Consider the following 19,062-nt stretch of genomic DNA (forward strand, 5'->3'; position numbering starts at 1 on the left):
GCCTGGCTCTTTAAACTCGGAGCAGAGGGAGGCCTTGAGCTTCAGCTCTTCCCCACTCAAGGTCAGCAGGGTCCAAAAGGAGGAGAGAGAAAGTGAGATTCCCTGCTGCATCTCTTGGACACAAGCACAGAACTTACAGCCCGAGGATGCCAGCTCTTGACAAGGCTTCAGGCTTCATCTGAGGACTGAAATTCATTCCTGGAAACCAGTCTGTCTCACCTGCACGTTTCATCTCATTGACAATGATAGCCTCTCCCTTGCCAGCAGTGCAATGAATTCATCACAAATAGCCTTTGCTAGATACAATGTACGGCCTTCTCCACTATGTGTGTGTTCACGGATGTGCTAAGAAAGGGACAAACAGAGATTAGCTCTAGAACACTAAGGCAACTGCCACTGTGTTTTGACCCAACAGTCTCATCTGAGCCATGAAATGGCCGACCACGCTCAGCAAGAAAAACAATGGTTTCAGCTAGGCAGCTGAACCTTCTTCCAATAAGCATGAGCATTCAAACACTCGTTTTCCATTTGTGTATCAGTTCTGCCACTTTCTTTCAGGCATGAGAACTGCTAGCTGGCAGTGCATGCTGCTCACTCATTGCGTGATTAGTCATGTCCTCAGTATTCCTCTGACCACCAAAACCTTCACAAAAAACATTCTTCACTTTTGGTTATTGAAAAGGAGGCAGCAACAAAGCCAGTATAATTTCCCCTGAAAAGGCAAATAACTGAGCCACTCTCACCTGCACTCTGTCAGGCTTCACATGTTATTCAAACAGTGATTTGGTCAGATGATTTTGATTAGTGCACTCTTGCTTTGTCAATAAAAAGTCAGCATCAAGAGTTGTTATTTGCTAGGACTTCCTCTACATCAGACATAGTAAGAAAGTACAGATGTGGCCGCCTCATCTCAAAAAAGATATATTGGCATTGGAAAAGATTCAGAGAAGGGCAACAAAAATGATGAGCGGTTTGGAACGGGTCCCGTATGAAGAGAGATTAAAAAGACTGGGACTTTTCAGCTTGGAAAAGAGGAGACTAAGGGCGGATATGAGAGGGGTTTATAAAATCATAACTGGTGTGGAAAAAGTGGAGGAACAGTTATTTGTTCCCATAAACTTAAGAACTAGGGGTCACCAAATGAAATTAATAGGTAGCAGGTTTAAAACAAATAAAAGGAAGTTTTTCTTCACGCAGCACACAGTCAGCCTATGGAATTCTTTGCCAGAGGAGGTTGTGAAGACCAGGACTTTAACAGGGTTCAAGAAAGAACTAGACACATTCATGGAGGTTAGGTCCATCAGTGGCTATTAGATAGGATGGGTAGGAATGGTGTCCCTAGCCTCTGTCAGAGGCTGGGAATGGGTGACAGGAGAGGGATCATTTGAAGGTTCCCTGTTCCCTTCACTCCCTCTGGGGCATCTGGCATCAGCCACTGTTGGAAGACAGGACCTTGGGCCAGATGGACCTTTGGTCTGACCCAGTCTGGTCGTCCTGACGTTCTTATGGAAGAGGAAAAAACGTTAGAGTAGTAGCAGCTTTCAGCACTACATCTCGTCTTTAATGTCTTTCTTTGGCTTCCTTAAATTTCTGCCATCCTCCTTTCTTCGACTGGTTCTCAGTGTAGAGCTACTGTGTACCAAGTTCAATATTGCTTGGGCCCACCAGCACTTAATTAGCCTAGAAAGACCAAGTCACAACTACCATCAATTGAATTGACAAGTTTGGTGGATTAATTTTTACAAAGCAACATCTAATAAGATTAAAAAATTCCAGTTGCCCCACTACTGTTGCTGTTACTTCAATATGGAATGGAGCCTACAGAAGGGCCTAAAAATAGGAGGGCCTAAGGTTATTAGCCTGCAGGTTAATCCAGCCCTGGGTAAAGGGAGCCAGAGAAGAGACTCGGAGGAGGCTGATACAATGAGAGGGATGGATAAACTTAAATATTTAGCAGCAACATTCTGAGCACACTTGATGGGAGTAAAGTTATAGCAACCCAGAGCAGAAAATAGTCAACTTGTGAAAAAAATGAGGCTTTGGATGAGTTTTGGTTGCATGGTTAGAGAAAAGGCCAATTATAGAGGTATGGAAGAAAAAAAGTGATCCTCAGATATGGCCTATATATGTCATTAGGGTAATAAGGCGAGTCCCAGAAGATACCCACCTAAGAGGCAGCCCATGCAGATCAGTGAGCACCAGTATCACATGCTTTCTGAGGTATCTCTGCGACAGAAGAGGCCAGACATATGGTATGACACCTCAGTTTCTGAATGGGCTGAAGCTACAGCCCAATATAACTCCATTATAACAGCCACACAGTTTTGAGGCAGTAAAGGCAAAGGACATGTAGCAAAGTCTGCTCCCAAAATGGTGTACTAACAGGCAGAAAAAGACTCCAGGAGCAGTCCTAGGTCTACTAAGACCTCCAAAATTGTGCATCTGTATACCCAATGGCAGATACTCTCTCTCTATAAGGACACAGATGCCATCCTTGAAGATTCTTCCAATTGTTTCCCCAACCAACGTTACCTCAGTAACCGACCTTCAGCCAAGTGGCCCTCTTGTGTAGGACATTTTTTATTTGGGAGCAACGTACCTGGCACTCTGGATGCTGCATAAATAATGAAGTAAATATTAAAGTCATAATGTGAGAGAAATTAAACTGCACAGAGAATTACAGCGCACACTCTTACAACGATCTGTACTCTCGTTCCGGGATGGCACACCCAGTTGTCTGTGGGCTAGGGACCCCATTCCTTACAATATACGAAAAACCATTACATGAGAAATGCAACGTCTAGCAGTCTAACCATTCCCAACAGGGAACTCAGTTGAGGCCCCGTCTGTGAGTAATGTGCAGAAAAACCTTTCATCTTCTGCCACACCACTGTACATTTAACTCAAGACTTATCCATAAAAGCAACTTTCCTCCGAAGGACAGAGCCATATTTTTCACCACTGAAATCTGTCACAAATACATAACAAAAAGGCTCATTTTGGAACTCCAATTTAGTCCAGATTCCTAGCTGTGACTGCAGGAAAGTTGTTTGAATTACAGAACAGATAAAACTAGTAGCAAGGTTATGGGCAGTCATTGAGACTTATCAATAACTGGGAAGCAGAGGAGCATGCCTCAGAAACAAAATACATTTCTTTCAACCAATAAACAGCATTTGCTATCCACAGAATTGGAAGGAAGTAAAACACCATACAGACAAAACACCTGTCCTATGCATTCCCACACAGTTTGGAAAGGTTCCCCACTCGCTCCAGAAGAAAAAATTCCAGGCACGTTTCTGCTGTCTTGCACAAAAAAAAGCCTCGAGTGGTCAGCTGAAAGAAACTCTTTGACAAAGGGGACAGTGAAAACAACTGCAGCTGTTAGGAAAGGATGCCAAACGAAGACTGGTAGCGAAAGTGGTTTAGAAAAAGAGGAAGGGTAACTCCACATTTTTAGAATAGATCCCTATTTGTTGCTGCTGTCTGACTGCAGGTGAATGCGGTAGATTAACCAGCCTATCAAGACCGATGGAGCCAAAGGGACAGAATAACCTGCTTCTTTCATTTAAGTATTACACGTCACCTTTATACATTGTGCTCATTATTTCCTTGTCTGCTTCCTGATGTTAAATCAAGGAAGCCAGGAGAGGTTCCAAACACCAAAACTGCACAGCTTGTAAGGCTCCATGTCTTGTTTCTAGGGACACAACGTACAAGGAAAATGAAGTAATTCTTATAAAACTGAGGTGGATTTCAGACCTTGCTGCCTGCCAAATCTACGTTAAACTAATAATGAAGTGTCTGGGTGACTGGATCTCTGAAAACCAGTCAACTGTGACAGGCAACTCCTCCTTTGCTAAAAATGCCACCACAGCTAGATGAGGGAGGGCAACGTGCAGGCAGTTTAGGGTTAGTAAGACTCCCAAAAGCCTGGTCCAAAGCCAAGGCAGGCTAAGAGAACGTCTCCTGTAATGCAGGGCTTTTAAGATCTCACAGCTGAAGAAAATGGAACTTCTACTAACTTGAATACTAGGCACTGGAGCTCCCTGCCTCACCTGATGTAGCCCCCGCCCTTCCTTTGGGAAAGCAGAAATACAGCTTTGCCCACTGATCTAGCCATTGGCTTGTAGGAAGGAACAGAGCAACGAGGTCACTGTAATGCCCTTCCCTCCCCCAGCGAAATCAAACCATTCTGCCAGGCCGCACCCATTCCTCACCAGTTCGTAAAGTCTGGCAGCAGAATGCTCCTCTAGATTATTAACTGTCTCTGGGGGAAACAAACACACAAAATTACTTTCAGCTAATTGGCAAAGTCAGAGGTGGGGCTTAAGGTATTTGATACCAACAAAACGGTTTCACAAGTAAGGACATTTTCCTCCTACCCCCACCCAAAATGGAGTAATGGAATTGGAGGGTACGTCTGCTCAGGGATAAAAAGCCACAAATGACTTGGGTTCCAGGGCTAAACAACTGCTGTGCCGGCATTCAGACTTGGGCTGGGGCCGGACCTCTGGGACCAAACACCAAAACAGCAATTTTTAGCCTTGCAGCATCCCAGGAGCCTGAGTCAGCTGATCTGGACCAACCACGGTGCTTTTATCCCAGCATAGAGATCCCCTAAAGAGCAATGCCCATACTTGACTAATACCGAGAAGAGCTACTGCAGACCATGGCACTTAGAAAATGTATTAATGAAGTCTTTCCAGAGACAGCCAAATCAAGTGTCCAGCACAGCCAAATGGAATTAGGGGACTTCCAAGAGATTGCTGGTGGAGATCAATTCTCTCTCTTCTTGACAGCATCAACAATATAAAATGAGCTGGTAAGTCTTACATAAGAACATAAGAACGGCCGTACTGGGTCAGACCAAAGGTCCATCTAGCCCAGTATCCTGTCTGCCGACAGTGGCCAACACCAGGTGCCCCAGAGAGGGTGGACCGAAGACAATGATCAAGCGATTTGTCTCCTGCCATTCCTCTCCAGCCTCTGACAAACAGAGGCCAGGGACACCATTCCTACCCCCGGCTAATAGCCTTTTATGGACCTAACCTCCATGAAATTATCTAGCTTCTCTTTAAACTCTGCTATAGTCCTAGCCTTCACAGCCTCCTCTGGCAAGGAGTTCCACAGGTTAACTACACGCTGTGTGAAGAACTTTCTTTTATTAGTTTTAAACCTGCTCCCCATTAATTTCATTTGGTGTCCTCTAGTTCTTCTATTATGGGAACTAATAAATAACTTTTCTTTATCCGCCCTCTCCACACCACTCACGGTTTTATATATCTCTTTTATATATTGCCCTTTTCTGAACCCTTTCCAGGGCCAAAATATCTTTTTTGACGTGAGGAGACCACATCTGTACACAGTATTCAAGATGTGGGCATACTATAGTTTTATACAGGGGCAGTAAGATATTCTGTGTCTTATTTTCTATCCCTTTCTTAATAATTCCTAGCATCTTATTTCCCATTTGAGTTCTTTTAGAACCCTTGGATGAATGCCATCCGGTCCCGGAGATTTGTTAACATTAAGTTTTTCTATTTGTTCCAAAACCTCCTCTAATGACACTTCAATCCGGGACAGTTCCTCAGATTCATCACCCACAAAGGACGGTGCAGATTTGGGAATCTCCCTAATATCCTCAGCCGTGAAGACTGAAGCAAAGAAATCATTTAGTTTCTCCGCAATGGCTTTATCATCCTTGATTGCTCCTTTTATATCTCGATCATCTAGGGCCCCACAGGTTTTTTAGCAGGCTTCCTGCTTCTAATGTACTTAGAAAACATTTTGTTATTTCTTTTTGAGTTTTTGGCTAGCTGTTCCTCAAAATCTTTTTTTGCTTTTCTTATTACATTTTTACACTTGATTTGACAGTGTTTATGTTCCTTTCTATTTATCTCACTAGGATTGGACTTCCACTTCTTAAAAGATGCCTTTTTGTCCCTCCCTGCTTCTTTTATATGGTGGTTAAGCCACGGTGACTCTTTTTTAGGTCTCTTGCTATGTTTTTTAATTTGGGGTATACATTTAAGTTGGGCTTCTATTATGGTGTCTTTAAAAAGTTTCCATGCAGCTTGCAGGGATTTGGCTCTAGTCATTGTGCCTTTTAATTTCTGTTTAACTAACCTCCTCATTTTTGTGTAATTCCCCTTTTTGAAATTAAATGCCAGGGTGCTGGACTGCTGAGGTGTTCTTCCCACCACAGGAATGTTAAATGTTATTATATTATGGTCACTATTCCCAAGAGGTCCTGTAACAGTTATCTCCTGGACCTGATCCTGCGCTCCACTCAGGACTAAATTGAGAATTGCCTCTCCCCTTGTGGGTTCCTGCACCAGCTGCTCCAAGAAGCAGTCATTTAAGCATTGAGAAATGTTCTCTCTGCTTTTCTTCCTGAGGTGACATGTATCCAGTCAATATGGGGATTATAATAATGGGGGATTTTAATTGAGTACTTTATTTTGGTAGCCTCTCTAATCTCCAGTAGCATTTCAATGTCAGTATCGCTGTCCTGGTCAGGTGGTCGGTAATATATCCCTACTGCTAATTTCTTATTATTGGAGCATGTAATTACTATCCATAGCGATTCTATGGAACATGTTGATTCATTTAATATTTTTATTTCATTTGATTCTACATTATCTTTCACATACAGTGCCACTCCGCCACCCACCCGGCCTGCTCTATCCTTTCAATATATTTTATATCCGGGTATGATTGTGTCCCACAGATTTTCCTCATTCCACCAGGTTTCAGTGATGCCTATTATGTCAATCTCCTCCTTTAACACAAGGTACTCTAGTTCACCCATCTTATTAGTCAGACTCCTAGCATTTGTGTACAAGCACTTTAAAAATTTGCCACTGCTTATTTGTCTGCCCTTCCCTGTTGCATTGGATCCCTTTATATGCGGTTGTTTGTCTGCTCTGGCATGTCTCTATCTAGATGCCTCAAGAGATCCACAACCTTCGCACCAAGCAGGCAAGAGACCATACGGTTCTCCCGGTCATCACAAACCCAACTATCTATGTTTCTAATGATCGAATCACCCACTACTAACACCTGCCTATTCCTAACATCTGGCATTCCCTTCCCCTCAGACGTAACCTCAGTGCGAGAGGATACTGCTACATCCTCGGGAAGGAGGGTCCCAACTACGGGATGGTTTCCCTCTGCTCCCATTGAATGCTCTGTTCACTTGAGACTTTCATCCTCCTTAAGAGCACTGGGGCATCTTCCGGAGGAAGATTTTTTTGTACACAATACATTTCCTGAATACATTTACTATGTCAGTCGAAAAGACACGGAGCCTCAGTCCATTCCTGTGGGCGAACTAACCATGACACAAACAGGAATGCAATAGCATCCTCCCCCCGCCTCCCAAGTAAAATTTTCACAGCGCAGTTAGCAAACGGCTTTGCTTTCACATACACTGGTTAGACACACGCCAGGAAGGAAGCTCGCTTGGTTACTGAGATCTGCAGGCGGGAGCCTAAGAACAGTGTGGAACCCAGCTTTATCAGAATGGGAATAGGAGGGGAACGGCCAGAGTTCAAGGAGTTTCTCTGTTGCTGGTTTGCACATTTCCGTGGCCAAAGCCAGGTATCTACTTAGCTGGAATGGGAGCTCATCAAGTCTAGAGAGAATGTTGTCACTGGGGCCCTTGCACCCACATCCACGAAGAACAGCACTGCCATTGTAAGGGGAGTAAGGAAACTGCCCTGTGTGCATCCAAAGCCTTGTTTTCCCCAGGTGAGCTATGTCTATAGATAGGAGTCAAAGGAAGGGCTGGGGAAAGGCAGGGTGCCATAAGAAACCTACTCGAAAGGCGACCCAGAGAGCCACCTGCCAGATGTCCTTGGAACCCGCTGATGCATCTGTCCGTGGACTGCCATGACTGAGAACAGAAGGCAATGACAGGCCTTTCCTTGGTTTTGATCTTATCTCTATCCCAAGCCTGTTATGCAAATGAGAATGGAGAGAGCCTCTGGGAGAGCTAAAAAGAGCTTTTCCATAGAAAAAAAATCTAGCACATATTTATCCACAGACCTGACTGAGCAGGCGGAAGGGAGCACTCATCAGAAAAGGACGGACCCCGTCGGTACAATTAATGACACTGTTCTTTTATAACTGAGTTGAAAACATCGCTGCTGCTAACCCAGCCCAAAGGCACGCAGGCTAGTCTGCACTACATGCCCTGCCCACCACAACGAAAAGAAAAGCTGCGCGTAGCCCCGCGTGTCAGGAAAAGGCTCTGGCGGGGAGGAGGCAGCTCCGGAGTGCTGGAGCCTTCCATTGTGATGAGGAAAGGCTCCAACAGTGCAGAGGCAGCCTGCCCCAATTAGAGAATGTCTCCGCTGCTTGGGTCCTTTCCCACCCGAAGAGCTAGAAGCCCCTTTGAAAAGGTACGCAAAACCACCTGCGTCTGATACTGGGGAAACTGTAGCAGAAAACCAAACAGATTTGCTTATCTGCTCCCACAAGACTTATTTCAGCTGAGTCCTGTTTAAGCAGTCCCAATCAGGCTCAAACACACTGAACGCCAAGACGACAGACTGCCGTATTATTCTAAACCTTAAGTTGTGAGACCTTCTTCCTTAGCACACGTGAAACAGCAGGAGCGGCCCTAGACTAGCTGCCAGCAACTGGCGCCCTAGGCGAACCATGCAATTGGCGCCCCCACCTCCAAACCCCTCGATGATATTGCGCCACCATTTGGTGCCCCATTTAACTTGGTGCCCTAGGCGACCACCTAGTTCACCCATAATGGACAGGCCGCCTCTGCAAAACAGATAGAAACAGGGGACTCAAGAAGCCCACAACTGAGTACTTATAGGCTCATCCCCAGCCCTTCCTGTGCCAGATGGGGGCCAGACCGTGGGGCCTGTCTCAGGATCGGAACCAGGGAAAGGACGCTACATTTTACTTTTTACAAAGATCCTTTGGGCTTCTAGTGAAACCTGATGTCATAGAAATTCTCCCTCCCCGTGTAATAGCTTCATGACTTTCACAGAATTCCACATCTGGTCAATCCATCAGGCAACATTGACCTCATCCTACAACACCGACTTTCAGTGAAGTTTAAACAAAGGCCAAGAAATATCTGCCAAGCCCTTCACATAATCCATACACTATGTCTATTATTAAAAAAATAATTGAGGTCTTGCTGTAAATGCAACAATGATCCACGGAGTCTGGGCAAAATCCTATACAAGCAGTTTACTTTTACAACAAATACTTATCTAAATGTTTTAACAAATCAAAAAGGGCCATAGTTTGGAAGGCATTGTCACGGCCTACAAATGATAAAGACCATTTCAGCACTTGATCACTCTTCATATTCCCCTCACAGCTACCAACACTAGTTTCCCTTTACAGCAACTTCCCCAGACTTCTCTACAATTCACAGTTCCGAAGAATAAACCTCCTCTCTCAAACATCAGAATATTAGCACAACCTTATAAGAATTTAAAAGTGAAAATAAAGATGCTCAACGTTATTCCTCCAGCAACATAAACCCAGATCCTTTGCACGTATGTAGCTTTTTCTGAAGCACGACAAATTTACTTTTTTCCATAATGCAGAGTGCAAGGAAGAAGGGGTTTCTAGCTGAGATGGTCTCGTAATGCCTAAAGCACTGTTACATGGCTACTAGAGCAGAACATTTCTCTCTCAATCTTGGGGAAAGCTTTTCATGAAGAACCACTCAAATTATTCTTTCAGACATGACACTGCATTTCAAGTTCCAGCTTTTATGTCGGGTTCATCAAACAATTCCATGTCTCTTCACATTCTTTTCTATTTTTAATTTTTAATCTGTAAACCTCTTTAGGGCCCCAAAAGTAGGGCAATTAAAGAAAGCCAAATACCATTTAACATATAGGCAACCCAATTTTCCTCAAATTCTCCATAATGAATATATCTATAAAGACAATCTTCAAGGAGGGTCACTGCTTGAGACGTACCTTCCTTTAAAGATTATATATTTAGGGACATCGCTAGCACCTCTTCATACTGTGGAATTGTCAGTTTTAGAACCACCACATAATTGTGTGATTACAATTCATATTTAATTTAGGCAGGACAAAAAGCATGAGTGTTTTCTCAAAGACAAACTATTCTTGTAGTGATTCGTATATTAATAATATGAATGAAAGTGCCAGTTATGTAAATTCTAACAGTGAGAATGTGCCATGGGTTTTTTGAGAGGCAAGGGGAGGAAGCAGTTACTTTCAACAGAATAAGATGAAGGAGAGAGACTCTCCATAGCTGAGGTTATAATTGGGCTTCCAGGACAAGGCCGCTTAGTCTGAGGCTGAAGGGAGAATCTCCTCTTTACACTCACAGCAATTCCATGAAACCATTCTACATTAGAACCTGTTAAAATCAGTCCGCAAAGTTTTAAAACATGAAAACTTGAAAAATCTGAATGGATACTGGAATATGATAGAAACTGAATTCTATGAATGCATTCAGTTTACACAAACTAGGAAAATATAGCCTCGATGGAGCTGCTATAAAGGTGGGTGCCTAAGGGGTTGGAAAACCATTCCCAGAGAGTCGTTATCAGTGGTTCACAGACAAACTGAGAGAGCGTACCAAGGGGGGCACCCACAAGTCCAGGGACAAGTTCTTTTCAATATCTTGAATGGCACAGGCAATGGCGTAGAGTTCAGACAATACAAAGCTAGGAGAGGCTGCAAGTGCTTAGGCAGAGAGCATTAACTTGCCAGTATCACGTTAGCCCAATATGACGTTTTTCCCTACAACATATGAAATAAGTTGTCTTCTAAAGAGAGGTCCATCAAAGACGGAGAAGAGGGGACCCATACGTCATATAAAGAAAGTGAATGCTCACCTCCAGCAATTCTGAGACAATGGGTAGTACTTCAGGATTACAAATATCTATAGAATCATCCCGGTATGTTTTCCTTTTGTAACGGATGTTACCCAAGTGCAGTATTGCAGATAAGAGAGAGAAAATTCTAAAGAAATAAAAAGAAACAAGAAGTATGTTGTTAGGGGTTTATTTTCATACCAAAAGAAAAAAATCACTGTCAGACTCTTAGAGCAAACATCAGTGTCAACAATCCTGGAATGACACTTGTTCGTGGAATCCCACTACACTAAGCACTAACAGAAAACCCCCCACATCTCTCATCTATTATTTCTTGAAATGCATTCTGATTCGAAAGCTGCCTGAAAGCAGTAGCATGTCATGAACCCTGTTTGCTACAATACTTAATATTTCTACTTTGCAGAGACATAGCAAAATCACAAGGCCATTTATTAAGTATTATAATTCCCATTGTGCAAAAAAGGGAAACTGAGGCACAGTGTGGCTATGCCCTATAGTTTCAAAACTATCCACTGGATAACTGAGGCCCTGAACATTAGTATTCAACTTGAGACAGCTAAGGCCTGTTTTCACCGAAGGCTGAAACAGTGGCACATACTTCTGAACATTTTGTAACTACGTCACTTGATCAAAGACACAACCAGTAGGAACACAGCTGAAAACAGAATACAGGTCATTTGAATCCCAGCGCTCAGTTCAATTCACTAACACAGTGGTTCCATGCTGTGATCCATGTTAAAAGTGAAAAAAATGCGAGGAAACTCAGACCTCGGAGAAATAGAGGAAAGTCACCATCCCCTGTCATAACTCCCAGACTGAGAACCAAGAACAACAGTACAGGCACTCACTTACCCCCACGTACACCGGAGTAATAGTTATTGCCAGTTATTCTGGCAAGTGACTATCAACATATGTTTTAAAATAAACAGGGATTTTTTCCCCCCAATTGCATTTTCTTAATCCTATAATTAGGGGCCTACCAAATTCATAGCCATGACCTGTCACCGACCATGAAATCTGCTCTACCTCCATGAAATTTGGTCTTTTGTGTTCTTTTATCCTACATTATAGCCATTAAATAACTGAAATCATGAAATCCATTGTTTTTAAAATCCTATGACTGTGAAATTGACCAAAATGGACTGTGAATTTGGTAGGGCCCTGCCTGTTACATCTGCTTCTTGGGACTATTCAGTCATGTCTGATGTCAGCAATAAAATACATTTATACTACTTTTCAGACCTATTAGCCCAGTAAACATAGAACAGATAAAAAGGAACCAGACTGAATTCTATTTTTGTACATTATTAGAATTGGTCACTAAGTTCCAGTGATAAGGTCCAATCAGTTACAACAAAGCAACCACACTGACAGCCATATGCTTACATAAGAATGGCCACACTGGGTCAGACCAAAGGTCCATCTAGCCCAGTGTCCTGTCTGCCGACAGTGGCCAATGCCAGATGTCCCAGAGGGAGTAAATAGAACAGGGAATCATCAAGCGATCTCTCTCCTGTCATCCATTTCCAGCCTCTGACAAACAGAGGCTAGGGACACCCTTCCTACCCATCCTGGCTAACAGCCATTGATGGACCTAACTTCCATGAATTTATCTAGTTCTTTCTTGAACCCTGTTAAAGTCCTGGTCTTCACAACCTTCTCTGGCAAGGAGTTCCACAGGTTGACTGTACCGTGTGAAGAAAAGCTTCCTTTTGTTTGTTTTAAACCTGCTACCTATTAATTGCATTTGGTGACCCCCTAGTTCTTATGTTACAGGGAACAAATAAATTTTCCTTCTTCACTTTCTCCATACCAGTCATGATTTTATAGACCTCTATCAATCCCCCCTTAGCCTTCTCTCTTCTAAGCTGACAAGTCTCAGTCTTTTTAATCTCTCTTCATATGGGACATGTTCCAAACCCGTTGCCTTTTTTTAACCTTTTCCAATGCCAATATATCTTTTTTGAGATGAGGCGACCACATCTGTACACACTATTCAAGATGTGGGTGTACCATGGTTTTATATAGAGGCAATAGGATATTCTGTCTTATTCTCTATCCTTTTTTAATGACTCCTAATATTCTGTTTGCTTTTTTGATAGCCGCTGCACACTGAGTGGATGTTTTCAGAGATCTATCCACAATAACTCCAAGATCTTTCTAAAGGAGTTATAGCTAAAGTAGTCCCCATCATATTGTATGCATAGTTGGTTTTTCTCCAATGTGCATTTATCAACATTAAATTTCGTTTGCCATTTTTTATCCAATCAGTTAGTTTGGTGACATTTTTTGAAGCTCTTCACAGTCTGCTCTGGTCTTAATTATCTTGAGCAATTTAGTTCAGTTGCTTGCATAGTTGCCAGTGAGAAGAGAATTTGGCTTGTAGAACCTTTATTGTTGTTAAGGATAGAAAGGACCAGTATGGTTATTTCACCTGATCAGCTATATAACACAGGCTATACAATTTCACCTCACAATTCCTGCATTAAGACAATATGTTCTGGCTAGCTACAGCATAACTTTAGATATACAGACAGTCCTCGGGTTATGTACAAGATAGGGACTGTAGGTTTGTTCTTAAGTTGAATTTGTATGTAAGTCAGAACTGGTACATGTTGTAGGGGAAACTCTAGCCAAACATTTCTCCAGAGCTCAGTTTTATTCTCCCACACCTCACTTCCCTCAGTCCTTTATTCTCAAGATGAGGTGTCTGCTGAGAAAAGCCGCTCCGCGTCTCCCTGGTCTGCTGGCGGGGGGCGCTAGCTTCGCATCTCCCTGGTCTGCTGGGGGGAAGCAGCTAGTGCGGGATTGCCTCACCCCGTTTGTAAGTAGGGATCTGATGTAAGTCGGATCCATGTAACCCGGGGACTGCCTGTACTCACATTAGTAACTGACACGTCCTTATTGTTATTTATCTTCCTACCAATCTGTGTGTCAATGCCAAACTTTACTAGCAACGATTTTGCATTTTCTTCTAGTTTATTTACAAAGACACTGGACCAAGAACAGAATCCCATGAGAAAACGTGCCATCTAATGAGGATTCCCCATTAACAATTACCTTTCAAGACCCCTCAGCTAATATTTAATTTATTTAATTTGCTACACTGGTTCAGTAGAGTGGCTGTTTTTTCTTGGTGATGATACTTAAAGAGAAAACTCAGGCTGCTTTACAGATTCCAGACTGATAGTTAGGAACCCACCTTTTTAGTTTAATCTGGAAATCACTGAGACAAAGATGGAACTATACATACTATCAGATCAGAAATGGGTTTTGTCCACAAAAGGTCATGATACTACTGATTACTCGGGTTTTTTTAAAGTAACAGACTAACACAGCTACCCCCTCAGATGATTTTAATAGTCACTTTTATATAACGCACACACTCATCCACTTTTGTTGGTGTTTTTCTTTTCTTTGTATAGTCTGTCTCAACCTAAACACTGACTTTCACATACCAAGCTACTGAGGGGGTAGCCGTGTTAGTCAATTACTTTAAAAAAAATGAGTAGTCCATAGCATCATGACCTTTTGTGGACAAAACCCATTTCTGATCTGAGGAAGTGGGTTTTGCCCTTGGAAGCTCATGATACTACATTAAAATAGTGATGAAGTCACTAATTTTTCTTTCAAAAAAGTGACAAATGCTTTGCTTGTTTTCTAATGTACACAGATAAAGCAAGAGGAACCCCGAGCACTGATGCCTGATGCCCCAGTACAGTGAGCAATCTAAGAGCACAGTAACAAGTTTGACACGGCTGAGGTCTGCACAGAGATGCAAGAAGCCCTGAAAGAAGGCAGCATTGATTCATTTCTGGTGGTTGGGGCAAGGAGTTTCTTTTTTGAACTGGAGTAGGATTTGTGTAGGAGATGGGGGCTGAGAAAGTGGAAAGACAGAGAATATGGGGATGAGCTACTGGCGGTCAAAGCTTTAGATCACATTATTCAGGGCTTCTAAGCTTACGGCCTCCTTGGCCTTGATTCAGAAAAAAGCTTCTTTTTAAAAAATTAGGTTAGCTCACACTAAGGCAGACTATAGCCAACTGGCATTTTTTAGATGGATAGCTACCTACAGTAGGTGGTAATATTTCAAATAAGATTCGTTAACTCGGTTTTTAACTACCCAGTGAAACAGTCATTTCCTGCTTCCCACAATCACCCTGAAACTGGGGTTCCTTACTTGAGAATGTGAATCCAATCATTTGGATCAAAATAATGTAAACGTGCTTTTACACTTAAAAAAAATTAAAATATATGGAAGTACTTGGAGTGTTCAAATTACCAATTTGTGAATCTGAGAATTTTGTTTTTGAAAACAAAACTGCTTGTCCTGATACCTTTTTTCCATTTAATAAAAATACAAACATGTCTGTTAAACCAATCCATTATAGAAGTGATGATCTAAGGAAAGAGATATTCATGGCTCCATCTAATAATTTATTCATTGTCTATTGAAGACTTAAGAACTTTCAGTGATCATGTAGCTCGAAAGAACTTGAAAGAACTTTATTGATAAACAATTATTTTGTAGTTTTTGCTGAACTAAAACAAAATCTCTATCCAAACACTTGTGAGATTTGCTTACTTTTCTTTTCTGGGATGTTCTCCCCTCACAACAAAAGCTGCCATTCTCTTTCTCAGAATGACGTTGCTATTCTCATTCTGCATTACAACCCGACTGATAAACCCTATTTCTCAACTAGCTGCACCAGCGAATGAGTGGATCCAGATTTTATGCACAAAGGTGTTTTTAAGGCTTCTAAAATATCTAGTATCGGCAACTGCATGCAGAATGGATCCGAGAGATAAAAATAAGTAACAAATAAAAGGTTACAGAAGGGCTATCTAAGTGAATCATCATTTATTAAAGTCATGCAGAATTAGGCTTTGATATTCATGAACAATTCAAAAATACCTCAGCTGACAGGAAGTTTATCCCTTTAAATGTTCTTTGCTCCTTTAATATATAAATCACCAAGTGTCATTGCACCTGGTCATAGCAGTCTGACACATTATACGGTGTGCAACAGAGTCAGGGACAAGTGCATTCAGCACTCTTTTGCTCATTATGTCAAATATTCATGAGAAAGATGAACTCACTGTCTGCGAGTCTTAGGAAGAAACCCCACCATCTCCATGGCCAGCTGTAAGCGCTCAAAATCATGCTTCAGGTCTTCCCCTTCAACAGAGAAACAATCCTGTTTGGTTCAAACACAGAGTAGAGAGTTAACAGAAATGAAGAACACAACGTATCTAGCTAGTCAATTCAGCACTACACAAATCTCAATCTGTGCTTTCCGTGCCCTTTATCAATGACAAGTATTTCCAGGCTGCTGCCTGAGGAGTGACAGACCCCCTCTGAACATTGAGGAACAGCTCCATTTGCTACCAGTAACATACACTTTGATCTCACACACACCCCGGCACCATTCTGAAAGTTCAACCCAGAATGAAAAGAGCATGCACAATAGGAACCGTGAACTATACCTGTTGTGGGTGGGGGAGGTGGACTCAAAGAATAAGAAGAGCTAACGTGAGCATTTGCGTACTGTTAAAGAAGCTTGCTGGAAGAAGTTTGTTCATTTACCTTTCCAAGGAGATGAAGCTGCAATTTATTTCCCTTATTTCCAGCCTGATCTAAGTTTTAATCTTTGGAATAAATGCGCCACTGAATTTTACTCACAAGACACGCCAAACAAATGTAAAGAACGGCACTTTTTAAATTAAAAATGGATTGTTTTACATTCTTTTTAAAAATAACATTAACTGCAACATACATCAATAGATTTTCTGAGGTTAAAATTATTAATTTTGGAATTTTAGAGGCTATTATATTCATTTTTTTCTAAACATTTAATGAGTGTTCTAAAAATGCTAATTCAGGAAATCTGCTGAACTTGACATTTGAGGATACAGTGAGTGAGTTAGGTACTGAATCGCGTTTCCTATCACCCACTGATATTCCAAAACTAATACCTAATGGCAACAAAGCGTTCCATAGTTTTTACATCTCTATTGGCCTCACAGCTATGTTCAAAACCGGTAAAACTAGGTGCCTTAAAACTAAACCCCTTCAACAGATTGTAAACAGGTTCCCAACACTGGTAGCTACTCCCCTCACGGAGGTGCTTTACCTACAATCATTGGAGAGCTCTCTCCCCCAGTTCAGGGGCTGTGACCACACTGCCACGGCTGAGCTTTAAACTTAGAAGCGTGTAGACAGCCTACGAAGCCTGACACCTTTTCATGTGATTTGGTAACCTGGCCTGGGTACCTCCCTTGATAAGCCACATTATTTTCTTTGTTTCTATCCCAGCCATCCAGCTACTGGCCAAAGCATCAGCCTCCAAATCCAAGTCAGATTCTCTCAAACCACAGATTCTTTTAACAGTTGTACAGAAATAAATTGCTACACATATAAATAAAATAACAGCCCATATTTCAAAACTGCACCTATAACAACAAATCAAGAAATTGAGCATACAAATTATTGTGTGATCCACTCTGGTCATTTGCATAGCAATTATGACAATTGTGTGCTGAAATGTGCATACAAAACAGATGTGAAAATTCACACTAAAGAAGGCTACTTGCATGCTACAGAGTTCATCAATGAACAGGACTTCACAGTCACAGACCACTGACTGTTGCCTGGGCTCTTATGTATATTTAATAAACAGCATAAAGCTGTCTGTCCTTTCTGTGTCTCAGCGTATACATGTGGACGGACAATTTGTCTCCTTTAAGGAGGAAGATTATTTTTGCCTTTCCCTAATACGGTAACTTCTCTGAAGTAATGTCCAGTTGCTAATCCTAAAATAAAAGGCTTTAATTTCAAACATTAACAATAATCAGCATAAACATATAGGAATATTAGACAATATTTCCTGGGAGTATCCAATTACCCCAACTAAAAACTGTTTAAAAACCATGAACCACTTACTGTTTAAATCAGCTGTAATATCCATCTGGGCAGAAACTCAATTTAACTAGAAATGAATATATTTGTATTTTATTTCAATATAAGATGTATTAAGAACTGGGCATTTTCATCCATTGTGCTAAACTGATTTGATAATGCTATGGAAATATGCCAGTTTTAACCGGGTATAGCCCCGCAAACGACTTTTAAACTCTGAATATATGAATTTATAGAGCATATAATGTATCCAATGGGATAACTGTAGCTCAAAATAAATAACCCACGTAATACAGCAATGGGCCAAATTCATTTTATTCCATAAACTGATAATAGGAAGCAACACCTTTCAGGTCTCGCTCAGTGGTTCCACTTTGGCCCCGACTGTAGTCACCAAAAGTCATTGCTATCAGATGGCTAGTTGGTGTTAGAATAATTGAGGGTAGTTTGTACTCCAGCCATTGTCGACCTTAGACAGCACAGGCACATACACGCACTGTACATTCATTTAGTATCCAGTACCCAAAATTTCATTTAAATATAAAAATGAAGAAAAAATGGCCTACATTCCAGTGACCACTCTCCTTACAGTAGGGGTGGGTAAAGGGCCCACAGCCGCCCTGCCACTCCCCTGCCCCAGAGCCTGGGGGTGGAGAGTGTGCAAAGCATCCTTGCCCCCACAAGAGTGCACAGCAGCTAGACACACACATGTAGCGGCTAGAGAGAGACGACGGTTGTTTTAAAACTGCTCGCGTGTCTCTCTAGCCGCCACATGCTCCCTCACACCCAGGCCCTGAATGGTCGCAGAGGGCCCGTTGCCCACCCTGCCTTACAGGGTTTCACTCATTTGAAACAAAATCCCAAGATAACAGTGAAACTCCTACAGCTGACTCAGAAGCAATGCATTCAAAGCCAAAGGCAATGTGGTTAACAATTTACATAACAATTGCCCAAGCTCATTAACCCGCATGGAAAGCTTCCTGTAAATCATTCATGTCAAAGCAGATGATCTGCACACTGTTTCATCGGCAGTACGTCCCTATACTTTTTCTTCGCTCAGAATGCAGAGTCATAAATTTAGAACATTCATGCGGCAATGGCAAACTGTGAAAAGTGCCAACATTTGCAGACGAATCAAACAAGTCATCTGTATTCTGCTTAAGCAATGTCCTCTCCCAGCTTTTTCAGCTTTGTCATATAAGCAACTGCCCTGCTTCCTAACGCTAAATAGAAGCAATTCAAGCATCTTCACTCACAAAGGACATGCTTGTTCAGAGACCAA

The 19,062-nt window shown here is 42.0% G+C and overlaps 1 protein-coding gene across 12 annotated transcripts in view; it reads right to left on the reverse strand.

Moving 5' to 3' along the window:
• Positions 1-19,062, reverse strand: part of MYO9A (myosin IXA) — a 307,802-nt gene that overhangs the window by 148,247 nt on the left and 140,493 nt on the right. For all 12 annotated transcript variants that reach the window (XM_075897522.1, XM_075897517.1, XM_075897519.1 and 9 more), the window contains 2 exons: positions 15,962-16,059; positions 10,862-10,988 (listed from right to left, as the gene is read on the reverse strand). In XM_075897522.1, the coding sequence (XP_075753637.1) occupies positions 10,862-10,988; positions 15,962-16,059 (225 nt within the window). The remainder of the gene's footprint in view (positions 1-10,861; positions 10,989-15,961; positions 16,060-19,062) is intronic.

Source organism: Pelodiscus sinensis, chromosome 14 (genome assembly GCF_049634645.1).
Source record: "Pelodiscus sinensis isolate JC-2024 chromosome 14, ASM4963464v1, whole genome shotgun sequence".
Lineage (NCBI taxonomy): Eukaryota > Metazoa > Chordata > Testudines > Trionychidae > Pelodiscus > Pelodiscus sinensis.